Source organism: Melanerpes formicivorus, unplaced genomic scaffold (assembly GCF_026170545.1).
Source record: "Melanerpes formicivorus ecotype bairdi unplaced genomic scaffold, bMelFor1.0.p_v2 SCAF_1, whole genome shotgun sequence".
Taxonomy (NCBI): Eukaryota; Metazoa; Chordata; class Aves; order Piciformes; family Picidae; genus Melanerpes; species Melanerpes formicivorus.
Window position 1 is genome coordinate 29,180,736 of NW_027142353.1, and position 17,554 is coordinate 29,198,289.

The 17,554-nt window shown below is 41.0% G+C and overlaps 1 protein-coding gene across 2 annotated transcripts in view; it reads left to right on the plus strand.

The window, feature by feature from the left end:
- Positions 1–17,554, plus strand: part of TBC1D8 (TBC1 domain family member 8) — a 51,735-nt gene that overhangs the window by 24,834 nt on the left and 9,347 nt on the right. For both annotated transcript variants that reach the window (XM_068138405.1, XM_068138413.1), the window contains exons 5-11: positions 1,599–1,839; positions 9,121–9,328; positions 10,462–10,656; positions 11,828–12,010; positions 12,400–12,550; positions 13,610–13,824; positions 14,637–14,754. In XM_068138405.1, coding sequence (XP_067994506.1) covers positions 1,599–1,839; positions 9,121–9,328; positions 10,462–10,656; positions 11,828–12,010; positions 12,400–12,550; positions 13,610–13,824; positions 14,637–14,754 — 1,311 coding nt within the window. The remainder of the gene's footprint in view (positions 1–1,598; positions 1,840–9,120; positions 9,329–10,461; positions 10,657–11,827; positions 12,011–12,399; positions 12,551–13,609; positions 13,825–14,636; positions 14,755–17,554) is intronic.

Genomic DNA, 17,554 nt, shown 5'->3' on the forward strand with positions numbered 1-17,554 from the left:
TAAAAATCCCTCCCTGAAGTCTCTCTATAGGCAAAGTGTTAAGACTTCTGCTTCTGGCAAGTCTGTCCCTTTCCCTTTGTTGTATTGAATGTTGAAATGACCTGGAATACCACATTGAAACCTGTTGTCAGCTTCTCATAGAGTTAACTTAGGGCTTACGTGAGCATAAACTCTGTGGAATACTTTTTCCAGGACAAGTCCCCCTTTACCTAAACCTTGAGGTATTTGCAGAATTTCAGAGGCTTAGAAGATCAGACTTCTTGAAAGGGCATGCCAATATTTCTTCACATTTTAAAATTAAACTCATGTTTTTCTAAAGCTTTGAAGACCTTATTCCTTCCATCAGTAGGTTTGGGCCCATTACAGTTTGCTGTGCAGTTTGTACAATCAGCACAGCAGAGCTGGTGTGCTTCTGACCAGTGTGAACAATGGTGCTATTGCTCCAGTACTGTTTAATCTTTCTTCCCTTGGCTGCCCCCGTGTAGATGATTTTATGACTGGTCGCAACAGTTTGTGCGTGTTGATGCAGCTGTGCTTTGTTTAAGTAGGAAAAAATGTAATCTGCAGATAATCTTGACATCTGTGGTTCACATAGTACAGAGAACTTGCTGGAGATAGCTGCTTAGGTAATTAATGATCATGGTTAAGTGTCATATATATATGACAGTGTTTGTTATTACTGCCTTTTTATTGCTTTATTGGCATCAGGAGACAAGCTAGGGTGTAGTCTTAATGTTATTGGCGCAGAGTGTCCTGGGAAGCTACCAGCAGATATTAAGAAGAAATGTAATCTATTTTAAAGTCCCTTTCAGCCTAATTTCTACCCAGAGATTTGTATGAGAGAAGCAAGTAACATCCTGCAGTGGTTGTCTAAAATAAGTTGATTCTGTTTGCCATTTGTATTTATATGATTCAGCAGTGCTGAAGTGTAGAGAACAGTGTCATATACTTTTTATTTTCTGTAAGCAAGTCTGACTACACTTAATGTCAAGATTTGCCTGTGCACCTTTTCAGTAAAAAGTAACAAAAATGGGAAGATCCCAGTGCTTAGGCAGCTTTGGGGTTGTTTTTGTTTTCCCCACCCTATTTATAGTAGTAATTAAGCTTTATAAAAATGCCAACATGCAGAACTTCCTTTTGTAGGGGAGTTAGCTTTATTTTTAAAGTACTGTGCATGTAATTGGATTTCCACCCCCCTACCATTTTATTTCTGGGAGGTTACAAAGCCTTTCCCCGTTATCTTTATAGTCTTTAAAGTAACTGTTTCTTCTGGTAATAATGAAGCATACTGTAAGAAATTAGTTGTAAAGGAGTTGGGAGCACAGCTTGTTGCAGGTGTTCTGCAAAGGAAGAACTCCCCAGTTCAGCACCTCTTAGGAAAATTGGTAAAATGTTGAGAGAGAAGTTCTGGAGAAGACAGACTTTTGGAGTGTGGGAGAATGCATGTGGAATAAGTAACAATCCTTTCAGCTTTTGCTTCGTCTTTGTAAAAATGTGTCTCTTTCCTCTTTGTTTGTTCTGAATTTGCTTATTTCCCAAATCTGAAAAACATAAGCAGAGTTTCTAACCAGCTTTTGCTTTTTTTCTTCTGGTGGCAGTGAAACTTATCATTCCATGGGTTGAGGTCCAGAAACTGGAAAGAACCTCCAATGTTTTCATGACTGACACGGTCCGCGTCACCACGCCAAACAAAGAGCGTGACTTCTCCACCTTCCTCAATATCACTGAGGCTTTCAGGATCATGGAGCAGCTGGCGGATGTGACTCTCCGAAGGCTGCTGGATAATGAGATCTTTGAACTGGATCCAGGTCTGCAGGATCCTACTCAGATTACCAAGAGGTAAAAAACTAAGCTGCTGTATGAGCAGAGGTTTAATGGTGGTCTTCATGGATTGCTGTGCTAGCCGAGTAAGATTTCAAAGGCTTACTTGATGGGGTGCAAAAGAAATTTTATGATGTATTATAGTGTGTCCAATAGGTGCGTTTTAACCTGTGTTTAAGATATCTTTTTCTGTTTTATATTATTCCCTTAATTATCACTGTGTTTCTTTGGTTTGTTTTAGAAGTACCATTCTCCATAGAAGGGTATATTGCAGCAAGGGATATTTTCCATCTTCCCTGAAGAGCAACATCATTTATTTTATAATTTTGCCAGTGTGTAGACTTTCCTAGTGCCATCAGTTCCATAGAATTGCTGCTTTTGATCATATCTTAAACATAAAACTTCACATTGGCGTGATTGCCTTAGCAAGCAGTTTATAGGACTTAAGAAGCCCACAGGCAGTTGCAGTGGATTAATATGCTGTTGTCAGCCCTACCCCATGCGTACCCAAAATGCAGCTCTGCACTCCTCTCCCACTATAGAAATACATTCAGCTCTCAGGTGGGGAGGATTGGTGACTATTTCTGTCCCAGTGGCACAGCACACAACTCTGTCTTATTTGCTGCTGTGGAAAAGGAGAAGGGAAACTGCTCAGAGGAATTTTAGGTGGGCAGGATGGATAGCCCGAATTGGAATTTGCCTGGGGCGTCAGGGTTAACATAGTGGTTTAAAATACTACTTTTCTGAACGGGTGTGATGGAGCACTTATCCCTTCCTGAATCGTACCCCTTCCTGCTCTTCCTTCCTTCTTCTCCCTCTGCTTAATGGCTAAAGCATAAGGAATGTGTGGTTTTGTTTTCCAAAAAAATAGAGAAATGTCTAATAGCCATTTTATTGTTTCTGAGGGTCATTTTTGCAGTGGTGTTGGGTCTACATCTCACCTAAACATTTCTGCAAATTTTCATAATGGAGTTTAAAATAATACAACACACTTTTTCCTACATTTTCATATGTACATAGGATAAGGAAAGTCACTGACACCAGGATTTAGTCCATCATCAAGGAGTTAATTTGAGCAGCCAGGAGCAACTTTGCTAGTTTCTTTTTCATAGCCAGAGTTTCTTTAAATACAAGAGCTGCTGTTGTTTTGACAATTTACGTATAAGTGGATGTTGTTAACATTGTAGGCTTTTAGGCCAAGAAAGGTAGGCTGTGTATTTTAACTACTGTGGGATATGTCTGTGAGTAGTAAGTTGTATTTAAGCCCCCTTCTGTCCCTTACCATTCCAGTCTCCTCCCGCTTTTGAACTGAAAAATTAGATGCACAAAGCAAGGAAAGTCAGTCCAGAGACATAATAAAAAACTCTGGGGAGATGTTTTCACCATCTACTGATTTTCAACTCTTTGTAGTTACTTCCCAAAATAGTCTTTGAATTGGGGGTTCTAACTGAATGGAAAACTACAGAGAAACTAAAATTACAGTTGCAGAGTATAAGCTTAGCAATATGCTATAACAAGGCTCTCAGGGAATTAACCTATAACTACCTTGTGGTATTTTTGAGAAGTGGTATGTTGATTAGCAAGCAAACAACAGAAACCATCCTACATCCTTACTGAAACATGTTTTCTCTGAAACTGAGGGGTGTAGAGGGGAAGAAAGGATGAAAGTATATTTACTGGAGAGTTCCTGGTAAGATCTTCTCTAACCTGTGCTGGAAATTGAGATGGCAGAAAGGAAAGCACGGAAACATGGGAGATGCCAAAATCCCATTTCCTCTGCACAAGTTAGGGTAGTGGTTGTATGAGTTGCTGTTTCTAGTGCCCTTTGTCACAATTCAACAACCACTTCGATGTAAAGTGATTAAGCAAGACCTGTAGTTTGAATAGTGGATAAACTGGTTTTTAATGCTAACATGTTGGGGGGGTGGTGGTGGTGAAATTTTTGGTATGTGAAATTTTTGTTGCTGCTTTTTTTTCCTGAAGCTGTTGTAGTAGTATAAGATCAACTATTTTCCTCTCAACATTTTCCTCCTAATACATGTTTGTGTAAAATCTTGTGCCTGGTTTGTAAGCAAATGGTAGTCTGTCAAAATGAAAGCAATAAGCCATGCATCATAACTATTCCAGATTACAAAGAGAAAAGCAAAGGAAAGCTGAGATGTTTGGTAACTACAAATGCCATTTCTTCCAGATATATTTATGTGCCATACAATTTTACTGTATCATATAGTAACTGCTTTTTCTTTTTTAATAGAAAGCTTGCTAAATTTGCATAGGTTTTCTGTACTTATTTCCATCTCTTTCAGAATGCAGGAGTATCCGTTGCTTCTATCAAATGCAGCAAGTAAATTGGCTGAAGAATACACAATTTAAAAGCTTTAGTGCTGATGTCAGTAAGGTTTCAAAAGCATGACACATTTCTCCAGGCTCTAACCACCTCTGTTTCTGTTCTTCATATCTGTGACATGCCAGCAAGGATGGTTTTGCATTATATGAAGGCAAAAAAAGTTTTTAACACTGATCTAAGCTGAAGGGAAACTGTTTGAAGTACCTTAAATTGTAAATGTCACTTCAGTTTGCATTAATTCCTTCAGAGGGGAATTCAAGAATGCTGTAAACCTTGAGCATCAAGGAGGGCATGAGTAGAAAGAACATCCTTTTATTGTATCTGCCTAGGCATGGCTTGGATTATCTCTATGTGTTTCTCATGAGAGATGATCACCTGCTCTGTTTTAAAGCATTTCCATAATGGAAATAGCAGGATCCATACTGGTACTTTACTGGTATTTTAGCATTTGAAAAGTCTTTATAAAGCTTAACTTGAAACTTCAGTGCTGCTTTTTGGGTCTGGTACTTCTTGCCCTATGCAGTACCATTGAAGAGATCAGATGTTTTAGCTTTCTCCAAAGCAAGGCTCCGAGGTGACCTAATTGTGGCCTTCCAGTATCTGAAGAGGGCCTACAGGAAGGCTGGGGAAGGACTTCTCAGGATCTCAGGTAGTGATAGGACTAGGGGGAATGTAATGAAGCTGGAGGTGGGGAGATTCAGGCTAGATATGAGGAGGAAGTTCTTCACCATGAGAGTGGTGAAGCCCTGGAATGTGTTGTCCAGGGAGGTGGTTGAGGCCCCATCCCTGGGGGTGTTTAAGAGCAGGCTGGATGAGGCTCTGTCCAGCCTGATCTAATGTGGGGTGTCCCTGCCCATGGCAGGGGGGTTGGAACTAGATGATCCTTGTGGTCCCTTCCAACCCTGAATGAAACTATGAAATTATGAAACCATTTGTGTGTTTAGATGTTGGTGTGTCTCTCCTTTCTCTTTTTCTCTTTACACACACTGCCCTAGTTCAGCCTTTTTTTACCTTATCAGTCCTGATATTAGCCCTTCTGGGTGCTCTTCTCTTCATGTTTGTCACTTAGCCATGTGGCTGCAGGCATGGGGTGGTGGCATACAGGACTATCCATAATGCCTTGCCCTTGCTGACCAGGGAATGAGCAGCATGACTGTGCAGCAACTTTAGGACTGCCATACTGCATCTTGGTGACTGTGCACTTCTGCAGCCCAGTGTGGTGTTTGTCTTCCTCCTGTGAGCATGAAGCTGTTGGCTTGTGTTCAAGTTGTGATCCTTAGGTGTCTCCTTTTTACTGAATAAATGGCTGCTAGAGGAGGTGATCTCAGTGCAGCATTTGTGCAGCTTATGATGCACAGCTGAAAATACTTGTAATGCTGCTTTTTTCCCACATAATCCCTTAAGTTTATGAATATCATTCTGAATCTGATCCTGTTCTTCTGCTTATCCTTCTACCAGCTTCACATCATGTTCAACTTTAATAGCAACAATTTGTTGATCCATCATACAGATTGCTGATGAAGTTGTTGAACAGAAGCTAGTCCAGGATAGATCCTCTTGATACAGACTTCCAGTTTACCTAGGAGCTTTTGAGGGGTGCTTTTTAGTATGTTCTTTTTCAGTTGGCTTGGTAAAACAGTTTTTCTCTTCAATCTAGTTTCATTAGTTCCATGTGAGGAAATATCAAGACTTTCATAAATTCTGGCTAAGATATCCATTGCATCTCTTTCCTCCATGAGTCCAGTATTCCTGCTACGTAAAGGAATGATACTCAGTTTACATGTGTCCTGACAAGTCCGTGTTGGCTCTTCTCAGATAGCTTCTCCTGGCTTGCTTATGAGAAACTTTTCTTGCCAAATGAATGTAGCTATTCTTCCAACAAACAAAACAAATATTGTTGGATATGTTATTTCCAAAATCTGTAACTTTCTGGAGACTGAAAAGCAAAAGGAATCTGGTAGTTGGTGTCTGCAAACAAGAGGTCAACCAGTGTGTTTAGGTTTTAGGTAGACAGCAAGTGACTCAGCAGAGCTAAAATCTTGCCAAGCTGACTTCTATTAAATTTAAAGCAGAGAAAAACACATTTGACAGTGAGAATGTAATTCTGAGTGTCCTGATACTTTTAGGCATTTTGTTAGTCTTGTGTGTTATTTCCTTTAATTTAAAACTCTTGGAAGGTAACATAGGGGTCACACAGAAGGAGTTACCACAGTTCAGACTTGCCGTGCACTTTGAAGTGCTGGAGTTGGAGGCAATCCAGGGTCCTGTACTGTGCAAGTTGGGAACTGTGTGTGGAAAGAATTGCTGAGTGTTCTGAAAAACAGGGAACAAGGCAATTGCATCTTCTAGCCTTTTACTCTGTTGATGCATGTGGAAACACATGGTAAACATTATTTTTACATAATGATACCATTCTTTTTTTTTTCTTAGCTACAGCTCAATACACTGCATTTGCATAATAAAACAAATCACCATGGGAATTCTTAAGCTAGATAATAAAATTTCAAACAAATTGGGCAGGTAGGAAGTTTGTGGTTCAGTTCGGCTTTGGAGGCATTGCAAAACTCAAAATGGAAGCTGTGGGACCTGATGACGTAGCCCAGCTGCTGCATCTTTGCCTGTATCATGTTTAAACAATTGCCTGTCTTGTTTTAGAAGCTAATTTAATTTGTGGTTGGTTTTGAGTTACAGGGTTTGGGTTTTTTTTAAACCAGCTCTAATTTTGTTTGGCTCTATCTATGAAGGGAAGCAATTGCTTTAAGCTCTAGAATTTGCCTGCCTAACAGGAAATATTTCCACCATGTGCCATTTTCTAACAAAGCTTTATGTTTTAGCTCATGGCAGTAGGTGCTGACAGCATTTTCATCCCTGTGCTACCATTTTTCTTTCAAGGATCCCTCCCACCAGCAGGCTGGTCCCTAATTTGGCACCTGTCTCTGGGGCAGCCCTGGCTGCAGGGTGGTCTCTGCAGTGGCCCTATGTGACCCTGTGTCATGAGTCACCAGGAGACAGGAAGTTCCAGGGATGTTTGGATTGGCAGCCTTCCCCCTGTATGGTGTGAGGAGGCTGGATGATGCAGTGCTTGCTGGATTTACTTAGTTTCAGATACAGGAAATGTCATTCTTCAGCTTAAAGTCTTGTCCCTTCTTGTCTGAAGGGCCCCACACCTGGAACCTTCAGGCTTGAAAGATGCAGGAAAGTCCTGAAAACTCAGAACTGCAGATTTTGGAGCATTAGAAACAGTCAACTCTTAAATAAAAGACAATCATATAAAGGTATAGAGGTTTTAACAGAGAGTAGATCCAGGGAGGGTCTTCTCAGCACAATAGCAGGAGAGCACAGCTCTATCCAGACCTGGCTGTAGATGCTATCAGCAGCATTCATCTGTGCAGAAATGGAAAATATTTTAGTGGTGAGTTAGCTAGGAGGCATATCCTGATCCAGTTTTGTCACAATAGCAGATCACTGTGGGCACTTATCAGAGTTGCTCTTGCTGTAGAATTTTAACTCAGGAGCAACCTTTCTGTCTTCCTTTACAAAGAGGGTTTCTCTTTGTTCTCTGTGAAAAACAGGAGACTATTTGTCTGTTTTCCTTGGATAGTATTATTAAGGAAGATAATGCTTGAGCGCTGGTTGAGCACATTCTGTCTTTTCTGTTGGTTTCAGATACAGATCTTCCCTTCTCAGATCTCAGTTTGTTATGGATTGTATCCATCCTTGTTTCACATGGCTTTATTTTTCCTGTGGATTAAACTGACATAAAAAGACACAAACAACTGATTCACTTACTGAAGCAGAGACTTCATCTGCCTCTATTTTTAAATATCAGGGCTGGGATGGGGGGAAGGATTTACAGCACCAAGGTACTGCTCCCTATTATGCTTCAGCCCACGCTTGAAATTCTTTCAATGGAACAAAGCTTGGCTTTTTTTTTTCCTTTCCCCTAAGGTGAATCATCTTTGGAAAAATTTACTTGTTGTAGTAAAAATGGTAGAATTTAAGCCCTAATGTTTCTGGAGCTGCTGGTGATGAGCTAATAGGCATGGCCTGTTTATAATCTAATTGCATAGTTCTCTAAATTACTGTAGACTTCTTAATTAAAAAAAAAAAAAAAAAGAAAAAAATAATTCCCAAAGCCAAGTCTGTATAACCATAACTCAGAAATGAAAGCTTCATTTACTTAAACTTTTTCTCTCTGCATAAATGTCAATGGATGACTCAAAGGAAGCCAAGTCCAAACTGAATGTAGCTGATGCTGTTACTCCCAGATAAGTCTGTAAATAACTTGTAACTGTTCTGTGTTTTGCAACTGTTCTCAGGGCTCTCAGAGGTTGATGCCTCTTCAAGTCAAAGATGCAATGCTGTAAATGACACCATCATTAATTCCTGTATTACTGACTGCTTTGGAAGTGCTGTTCAAGCAAATGCATTACTTTTATGTGCAGGTGCAAATCCTTAGGGTGATGTTGGCAATGCTGCTGGGAAGGGACGTAACGAACATAAGACTACTCTCTCTTGCTCAATATAGAATAGAATGGAATAGAATAGAATATATTCATCAGATGAAAGATTTAATTATCTCCTGGGCATTGAAATCCGTGACTCTTTGGGGCTGGAAAGTCATACAGCAGCAATAGAAAATGCATGGTTAAATAATAATTAAAAATCCCAAGCCAGCAAACCAGCTGATTTAAATTAGCACCCTTTTCTTTCCTAGTCACTACAACAATTGCTTTTGACCTTACTGTTGAACAAGCAAGTACTGATAATTATTCTTTTTTATATTTCAAAGTTGATCTTTTCTCCATCTGTTCTCGCAGTGAAGATTGTTGTGCATGGTGCCTTTATTCTGTATCCCTTGCTCTTGGTGAAACTAACAAGAAAAGTGAATCTTGTGCTGCATGTCCTGGCTTTTGGGGTCTTGTGATTTGCTCTTACTGCTTTCTCTTAAGGGATCTTGAAGCCAGAGCACAGAATGAATTCTTTCGGGCCTTCTTCAGATTGCCCAGGAAGGAGAAGCTGCATGAAGTTGTAGACTGTTCTCTCTGGACACCATTTAGTCGCTGTCACACAGCGGGAAGGATGTATACTTCAGACAGTTATATCTGCTTTGCCAGCAAAGAAAATGGCTGCTGCAATGTTATCATCCCACTCAGAGAGGTAGAGTTGTTTTGTTTGTTTCATTTTGGGTCTTTATCTGCCTTTTTCTGCTGTAAGCATCCACTATTGTTTCACCTGTCTGCCAACCATCATCTGATGAAAAAGAGTAGGATGCTTGTGTCTACCGTGCCTACAGGATTGTTGTAAAGCTTGTTCTGGGACTCATTAGAGCATGAGTTCCTAAAAATATGAGTGATTCCACATCTCCCTCAAAGTTACGTATGGACAGGCAATGCAGGCTGGACAGAACTCTGCAAAAGTGGAGTGTGCTTGGTCCAAGACTTGCAGCTCCACAAATGCATAAGTCTGGCTTGATGTTGGTGGAGACTTCATCTTGTACCCATTCTAACAATACAAAAAAGTCTTTGTCTGGGATGAACACTTAGAAGCATTGCAACTCTCTCTCCATAGATAAAGTCTGTGAAACCTGTGGATACTTCATAAAGCTGCAGGGCAGAGAGAAAAAGAGGGAATTCTGGATGCAAGAACAAGCTGCCAAATTTCCATGAAATCAGAGGTTTATTTAAATGGAGGGAGAGTGCCTGGGAAGGTGGTGGGAGTAGAAGAGAAGGGAGCTGTCAGCAAATGCCTGCGTGATCTGCTGTGGATACAAGGCTGTTATGATCTCTTAATTAAAGCTTTCCTTTCATCCTTGACTAGTAACAGTGTAACAACCCAATGATATCCTAACTGTAGTGACTTACCTTTCCCTGTTACAGAAATGAAACAATAAGAAAACAGAAACAACAAAACAACTGTTTTCTCCATCTCCAAAAGTATGAAAGTCAATTTCCTCCTTTGTCCTGCAGAATCTGATCATGTTGATCCTTTTCTTTAATCCCACTTTGATTTCTTATCTTTCCTACCAATCCACTCTCCAGAAATGGGTCACAAAGTCCTAATTAAGGGGGGGAAAAAAAGGCATCAGGGATACTTTTTGGTGCCTGCATTGAACTTCTAAAGAGACCATGAACTTTAGGTGATAGGATGTGTCTGATCACGGAAAGTCAATATGAATAACTATGTCTAAGGCATGTGTACATATGAATGCTGTGCTTTGGTACCTGTAGAAAATTTGAAGATGTTTCTGTGGATGTGGTGCATAGTATGTTTTCTGTAATGTTCTGGATAAGGTAATCAGCATAGAGAAGATGGAGGACACAAGTCTTCTCCCTAATCCCATCATCATTAGCATAAGGAGCAAGATGGCGTTTCAGTTCATCGAGCTGAAGGACCGAGATACTTTGGTAGAGAACCTGCTCCGGAGGTTAAGGGAAGTGAACTTCAGCAACCCACTGCATTGTAACAATGTGCAAAATAGAAACCAGGTACTGAACTTCTGGTTGTTTTGGTTTTTTATTTTTATTACACACTCAATATATTTATCCATTGGTCCATTTTCCTGCCTTCCTCAGGGGGTTGATCTTGGGCCAGTGCTGTCTGATGCCTTTTAAAGACCTACCTGAGCACACCTGCAGCATGGTTTGGTTGTGATTGACACACCAGAGGGAAGCAGTGAATATGTTGTGGGGCAGGTCTGCCCTGCATGGGCACCTCAACAATCTGAAGGAATAGGCTGAGAGAGATTTTATGAATTTCAACAAAAGCAGATGCTTTTGTACTGGCAAAGCAACCCCATGCTAGTAGGCAGGCCAGTAGTGGCTGGATACTGGGTGGCTATAGAGCAGCCATGTGGAAAAGGCAGGGGGGTCATAGTGGACAACAGGTTGAACTTAGTCAGCAATGTGCTCTTACAGTGTAGGGGGGCAGCAGGGGTTGTACTAGCAGGATTGTAACCAGCAGGTTTTCCCTTTTGTTCAGCACTTCGGAGGCTAATGACTCTATCCCACCACACAAGAAAAGCTTTGACAAATTAGAGTAAATCTAGCGGAAGGCTACAAGATGGTCAGGGGCTGGAGAATATGCTTTATGAAGATATGCTGAGGGAGCAGGGCTTGTTCAGTCTGTCTTCCACCAGCTAATGGGGAATTAAAGATAAAGATGGAGCCAGGCTCTTCTTAGACATGTCAGCTGAAAGGCGAGTGGCAACAGTCCCAAGATGCAGCAAAGGAAGAATCTGACAGACCAAGAGCTGGACCAGGCTGCTCAGAGAGGTTGTGGATTCTCGTCTGGACACAGCCTCCAGCAACTTGGTCTGAGTGGTTCTGCTTTGGGCAGGGGATTGAAAAAGATGATCTCCCTCCAACATAAATTGTTCACTGAGGTTTTTTTAATCCTAACTAAAATAGAAGACTGTTCGGTAGCTTCTCACCAAGAACACTTAGAATTTACCAGCAACTTCTATTTTAAAGTAACAATCATTTTCTTGACATACAAATGAATGATAGTTTTTATGAAGTCTTGAATAAGGCCTTCTGGAAGGTATGAAAGGTTTTGATGCAAAAGGCAAAGGCTAACTCAGCTCCATGTCTTGAAGACACCTGAGGATGTAGTTCTTAGCCTCTTATCAGTCATTACCACCTTGATTCTGTGTTGCAGAACAGTCCTGCCTTTGAATCCACGTGCATGCTCAGGGACAGTGAAACTGCATGTCTGGGAACAGAGGCTTCACAAGGCAAGGAGAGAAGCGAATGTGGAAAAGAGAGCAGTTATTTGCTCAATGCAGAAGCCCTAAGGTCAGACTTTCATCAGTCAGGAGTGGCAGGTCTTGATTTTGGAAAGGTATGTAACATTTCGGGGAAGCTGTAGGAATGCAGGGCTATTTTTTGTTTTGTTTTTCTTGTTTTAAAAAAGCTGAGCTGACATTCAAACAGATATTTTCAATAAGATGAACTTTGCATTGGCTGGAGAAATTCGGTATGGGGTAATGACTTTTCTGTTTTTTTGGAGTTTTCCTCCCTCTCCTCCATTTCTTTCTGGTGAATATTTGTAATTTTTCTCCCTGAGGGGTAGCTGCATGTGCAAATTGGGGAAAGGTGTAGTCCTTAAAGCAATCTTCCCATTTCCATTGGCAAAGGAAATACCTTGTGCACTGTAAAATGTTTCTGTTTACCAGTTCTCACACACACACACATAACTTGTTCTTGTAAAATACATCCCCTTGTTCCCAGTCTAGGGAGCAAATCAAAGAGAGCCTGTGGAATGACCATTTTGTAGAATACGGCAGAACCGTCTGCATGTTTCGCACAGAGAAGATCAGAAAACTTGTTGCTATGGGAATCCCTGAATCCTTAAGAGGCAAACTCTGGCTGCTCTTCTCAGGTGGGCACGCTTAGAAATGTTGAATGTAGGCATCATCTGATTCTGAACATGGCAAAATGTTGAGGCAAGAAATCTCCTAAGGGCAATTAAATGTCATTTACCCAGAGCTTATGATACTGCTCACAGAATAGAGATTATATGAACTGAATTAATAAGTGCAAGGAAGTACCTAGGTAGATCTGTAAAGATTTTATCTTGGGATGTGACAGAGCATGATGTGCAGAAGAATTGAAATAACATTTTCTTCATCTGTGTAATTTAAAATTAACGTCATGTTTTCATGAAATAATGTTCATCTTCAAACAACAATTAGATTGTAGCATAAATATTGATTTAACCCCAGACAAATCCAATTGTTCCAAAATAAAATTACTGCAAAATGATGACATCTTACAGTCAGCAGGTCCTGCTCCTGCTTCTTGTTGAATGTTGGCAGGGGTACTGCCAACTGGAGGTGGAAAAAACAACTAATTTTGTCCACAGATCTGGCAGACACAGAATGTGCCTAAAATATGGTCTCAAATTGAGTCCTTAATCTGGTATATGACGCGTTTAAACATTTGTAAAGCACCTTTGTGTGCAGATTTACCTCCTTGGATGGTGAACAGCTCTGAGTACATTTCTCCCAGTAATAGTTTCTGCCGGGGAAGTGTTCTGTTCAATGTCACTATTAAGGTTTTTTGAATGATGTTGCATCATATAAACATTGCTGATATTTGCCCCCTCCCTGGAGGTGTTCAAGGCCAGGCTGGATGAGGCCTTGAGCAACCCGATTTAGTGGAAGGTATCCCTGCCCATGGCAGGGGGCTTGGAAGTAGATGATTTTGAGGTCCCTTCCAATCTAAACCACTCTATGACTCTATGATAATTATTTTGTTTTCAAGACGTGCTCTGCTAAAACTTTATTTCTTTTAGGTCTGAAAATTTCACTAAATTCATGGACCTGGGGGAAAACTATCTTGCTTACATCCTTTTGAGCATCAATTCCCACAACACTAAGTTTAGCATCATCCTGATCCACTTAGTGTCTTCCGCTTTCTCTCTTCCTGTTGCCTTCAGATGCTGTGACGGATCTTGCCGCACATCCTGGTTACTACATACATTTGGTAGAGGAGTCCATGGGCAAGTGCTGTATGGCAACAGAGGAGATCGAGCGTGACCTCCACCGCTCGCTGCCCGAGCACCCTGCCTTCCAGAGTGAGACTGGGATAGCTGCCCTGAGAAGGGTGCTCACGGCCTATGCACACAGGAACCCCAAAATAGGATACTGCCAGGTGAAAAACTCCCAGTGGGTTAACAGTCGCTATTTTCTTCCCTCTTTCCACTCTTGGATTTATTGTTCTCTTGGGAGTATTCTTAATGGTAGTTATGATAAATAATGTCTTTTTAGTTATGGAAAGTACATGGGTTTATTAAATGTCACTTACTATGGGAAACAAATGGCTTAACCAAAGGCTCTGGTTTAATAAAATATTCCTTCATAGTTTTTTTAAACTTCATTTAGAGTCAGGGTGGAAGTGTTTTTCATGCTTCTGTTTGTTCCAAAGTACATTTCTTGTACAATACTGGGAGACAATGCAAAGTAAACTGGCCTGCACAGATGATATTCACGTAGAGCACTGGTTTAATGTACTAAAATTCTGCCCCTTTCTTCCAAAACTGAAGAGAAACTGTCAAAGTACTTCATGGAGCTGCCTAGCTAAAATAGTAATTTTACCTTCTGTGCATCTCTCTGAATTATGATTAACATCAGACCAGTCCAGATGCAGGAAGGCAGGGAAAGCAGCCCCAATACATCCTGCATTGTGAGTTACCTACTTTGTATCGGGGCAGATCCAGTGCTGTGCCTTCCTCAATTGTTTCCTATTTCTATTATGAAAAGCAATATACATAAGCTTCAAAAGTTTGTTATGCCTTTGGGTTATTATATATTCACTGTCCCCTTTCTCTTGGTGTTTGGGTTTTTTCCAGTTGTTTATTTCACATTAGGCTACTTGTGTTTGTTTAAAAATAGCCACAATTCAGCTTTTGGCAGTAGCATTTGCTGCCACTAATATATTTCATTTTCTTCTTTTCCCTTTGTAAGTCTATGAATATTTTGACCTCCGTGTTGCTGTTGTATGCCAAAGAGGAAGAAGCCTTTTGGCTGCTGGTTGCTGTGTGTGAGCGAATGCTGCCAGATTACTTCAACCACCGAGTGATAGGTAAGCTTGTGTTTCTCCTCTTTCTAAATGGGAAGGGGCAGCCGGATGGCACTGGGCTGAGTAAAATGCTCAGGGTCTTCAGAAGTCCAGACCCCATGGGTGAGGTGGTCCATTGATTTGTTCAGTGTGCAGGGACAGCAGTGGTGGCTGCTCAGGGTCCGGCTTGGGCTGGTTTTGGTTTGAAGAGTTTGAACTGCAAGAACTATAAATGTATGCTCAACTTTACAATGTGTCTCCTTTTTCCTGTTGGCCAGAAGGCGGTGGCACTTTTGCCTGTTAAGTAAAAACAGAAGAGCTTGTGTGTTGTGATTAGGAGCATTCAGTGTTAGAGACTTGAGCTGTTTAAGATGAACCCAGGAAAGATCTGCTAGGGTAGCTAATACCTGATCTGACTTGTCTTCATTGCACGGCTACTGGAGTAATACAGACCTGCACCTAAACTGGCCCTTTGTAATGAGGGCTGATGCAAAACCTCTGAATTGAGATGCTGCTTTAAGAACTAAGTTCTGTCTCTCTGCAGTGCATGCCTTGTACTGCATGTGCTGTGTCTCCTTTGCAGTGTAACTATTTTAAGACTAGTGAAGGTGTCTGCCTAATGCACAAAAAGAGAAATGCTGAGCAGCTTCACGCAGTAATTACAGATGTGCATAGAAGAAAGTGTATTTGTTCTTTGCAGTCACTCTACTTCCTCGTCTCACAGAATGGCATTATGGGTTTAAGAATCACAGAGGAAAAGAAAGTCCTCCAGAAGTACCAGAGGCCTGGTTGGAGAGAAGGCTTTGGAAAGTTTTGACCTAGTGGGGTTTTGGGAAAAGCCCAGGTGGAGACCTGGGCCAAGGCCGAATATTGATTTGTGTATTTTGTGTTCTTGTATATATTTGTGAGTAGTGATTTCCATTTAAATTTCCAGTTCTGTGAGAGTGTTTTTATTTTACTCCTTTGGGGTGGGGAAAACAGCTTTCTGTCTGTGCAATCCAAGACAAATGGCATGATAGATTTTTCTCTCCTTAACACTAAACTTACTCTTTAGCCACAGTGTAGCAAAGGGAGAGGTCAGGATCACTTGTGAGGAGGTGAGGGGAAGAGGAAATCCCTGGCAGTAGTGGTATGGGCACAGTTGTGTTGCCTGGGGAGCTAGAGGAGACATCTGAGAAAATTTCCAATCATTTGCATGGAGGATGGGGTGATCATACCACCCTCCTGAACAGTTACTATCTTGTAATTCAACTGGCAGGTAAGGTAAGTTAAAGCAGAGTTTTGCAGTTAGTTGGATGCTTAGGGTGTTTTGTGGTGCTTTGAATGCCGTTGGTGTTTTCAGCTGGTGGGCTGGGCATTGTAACATTTGTCAGCATTTTGGTTGTTGTCTCCAAACATCACTTTAAACTGCTATCTTGATGACTTCCATATTCATTTCTCTCCTTCCTTGATTAAAAAACGAAAGACAACTTCAATCTGTCTTGGTGCATCTCTGGATGTCATCAGCCTGCTTTGAGTTGCTGATAACTTTGGTGTTTGCCCCAAATATCATTCTCTATGCTCAAACTAACTTGTTATGTCCCACTTGGCTGGCCATATCACTGCCCTGAGTTGTACTTAATTCTGGGTTTGTATCAGGCCTGTCAGTCACCATGGCTACCACCTAGGTTCTTTGAGTGCTGATAGTCTTGGTTGACTATCTCTGTTTTCTGTCATCTGAACCCAAAGGAAGGAGTATCATGACCTTAAAAGAGGCACTGCTGTGACTCACCACAGTATGAGGAGCCAGGGACTTCGGCTCAGAAGTTCCCCTGCTCCTCCTAGTCCAACGGCAGTGGTGCAATTTTGCAGTGTTGTTGCTTCACTGAGCAGCTGCTTCTGAAGCTTTAATTTACCTTAGGCCTTAGTGTGCACAAGTTGGTGCTACTGATCTTCTCCACCTTGTCCCTCCTCTGGTTCCTATTGCTTGAGTTATACTTGGCTTGGCATTTCAGCTGACTTTATTTGTAACCAGCTCTTATCTAAACTTTGCATTGTTTCTTCCTGCATAACCCTTCCAAGACCCAGCTTTTCCTCTGTCCACACTGCCAACACTTTTGTCCAAATTTTGATCTCTCTATAATTTTGGTGACCTCTCTATAACTCTCTCTGACCTTGGTACCTGTCACTGTGCTTTTCCTCTTCAGTGTCAGACAGTAATCTCTACAATCAAAACAGCTACTGAATTAATGACCTTGGTTTTAACACACCTTCTTAGCTCCATCTTCTCTTGGACTGTTTCTCTATGACATTCAAAATATGTTATTTAGTTACTTATTTTTTAATAATTGTTGCTTTAAAAACATAGGCAATTCTTCTTACTGAACCTTTTCATTTTTTCACATGACTATCTCCATCCTTCAGCCTTACGAGCCATGACCACTCTGACTTTCCACAAGCCTTTTCATCATTTCACTGCTTGCAAATGGGAAAAGCCTGCAGGTAGAGCTGGCACCCATTATCTATCCTCTTCACAAACCAGCAAGCCATCTTGCCCTACTTTATCTGTTAAGACTGTCATCATCTTGTTACTGTAATTACTGAAACAGTGAAAACATCACTTGATTTGCTTTTTCAGTCTTGGAGATGTCATTTAGTTTGCATCTTGAGTCATATTTTTCTTGAAAAAAAATTATACCCTGCTATTTTCCTGCCTTGTTATGGTTTCATGCTGCAATGCATCAGTGGTTCAGTTGCTCAGATTTCATGATTTATGGGAGCTTACTGAAAAAGTGGGCATAAAAGTCACTTTGAATATACCTGCTTGACTTTGGTCTACAATGTC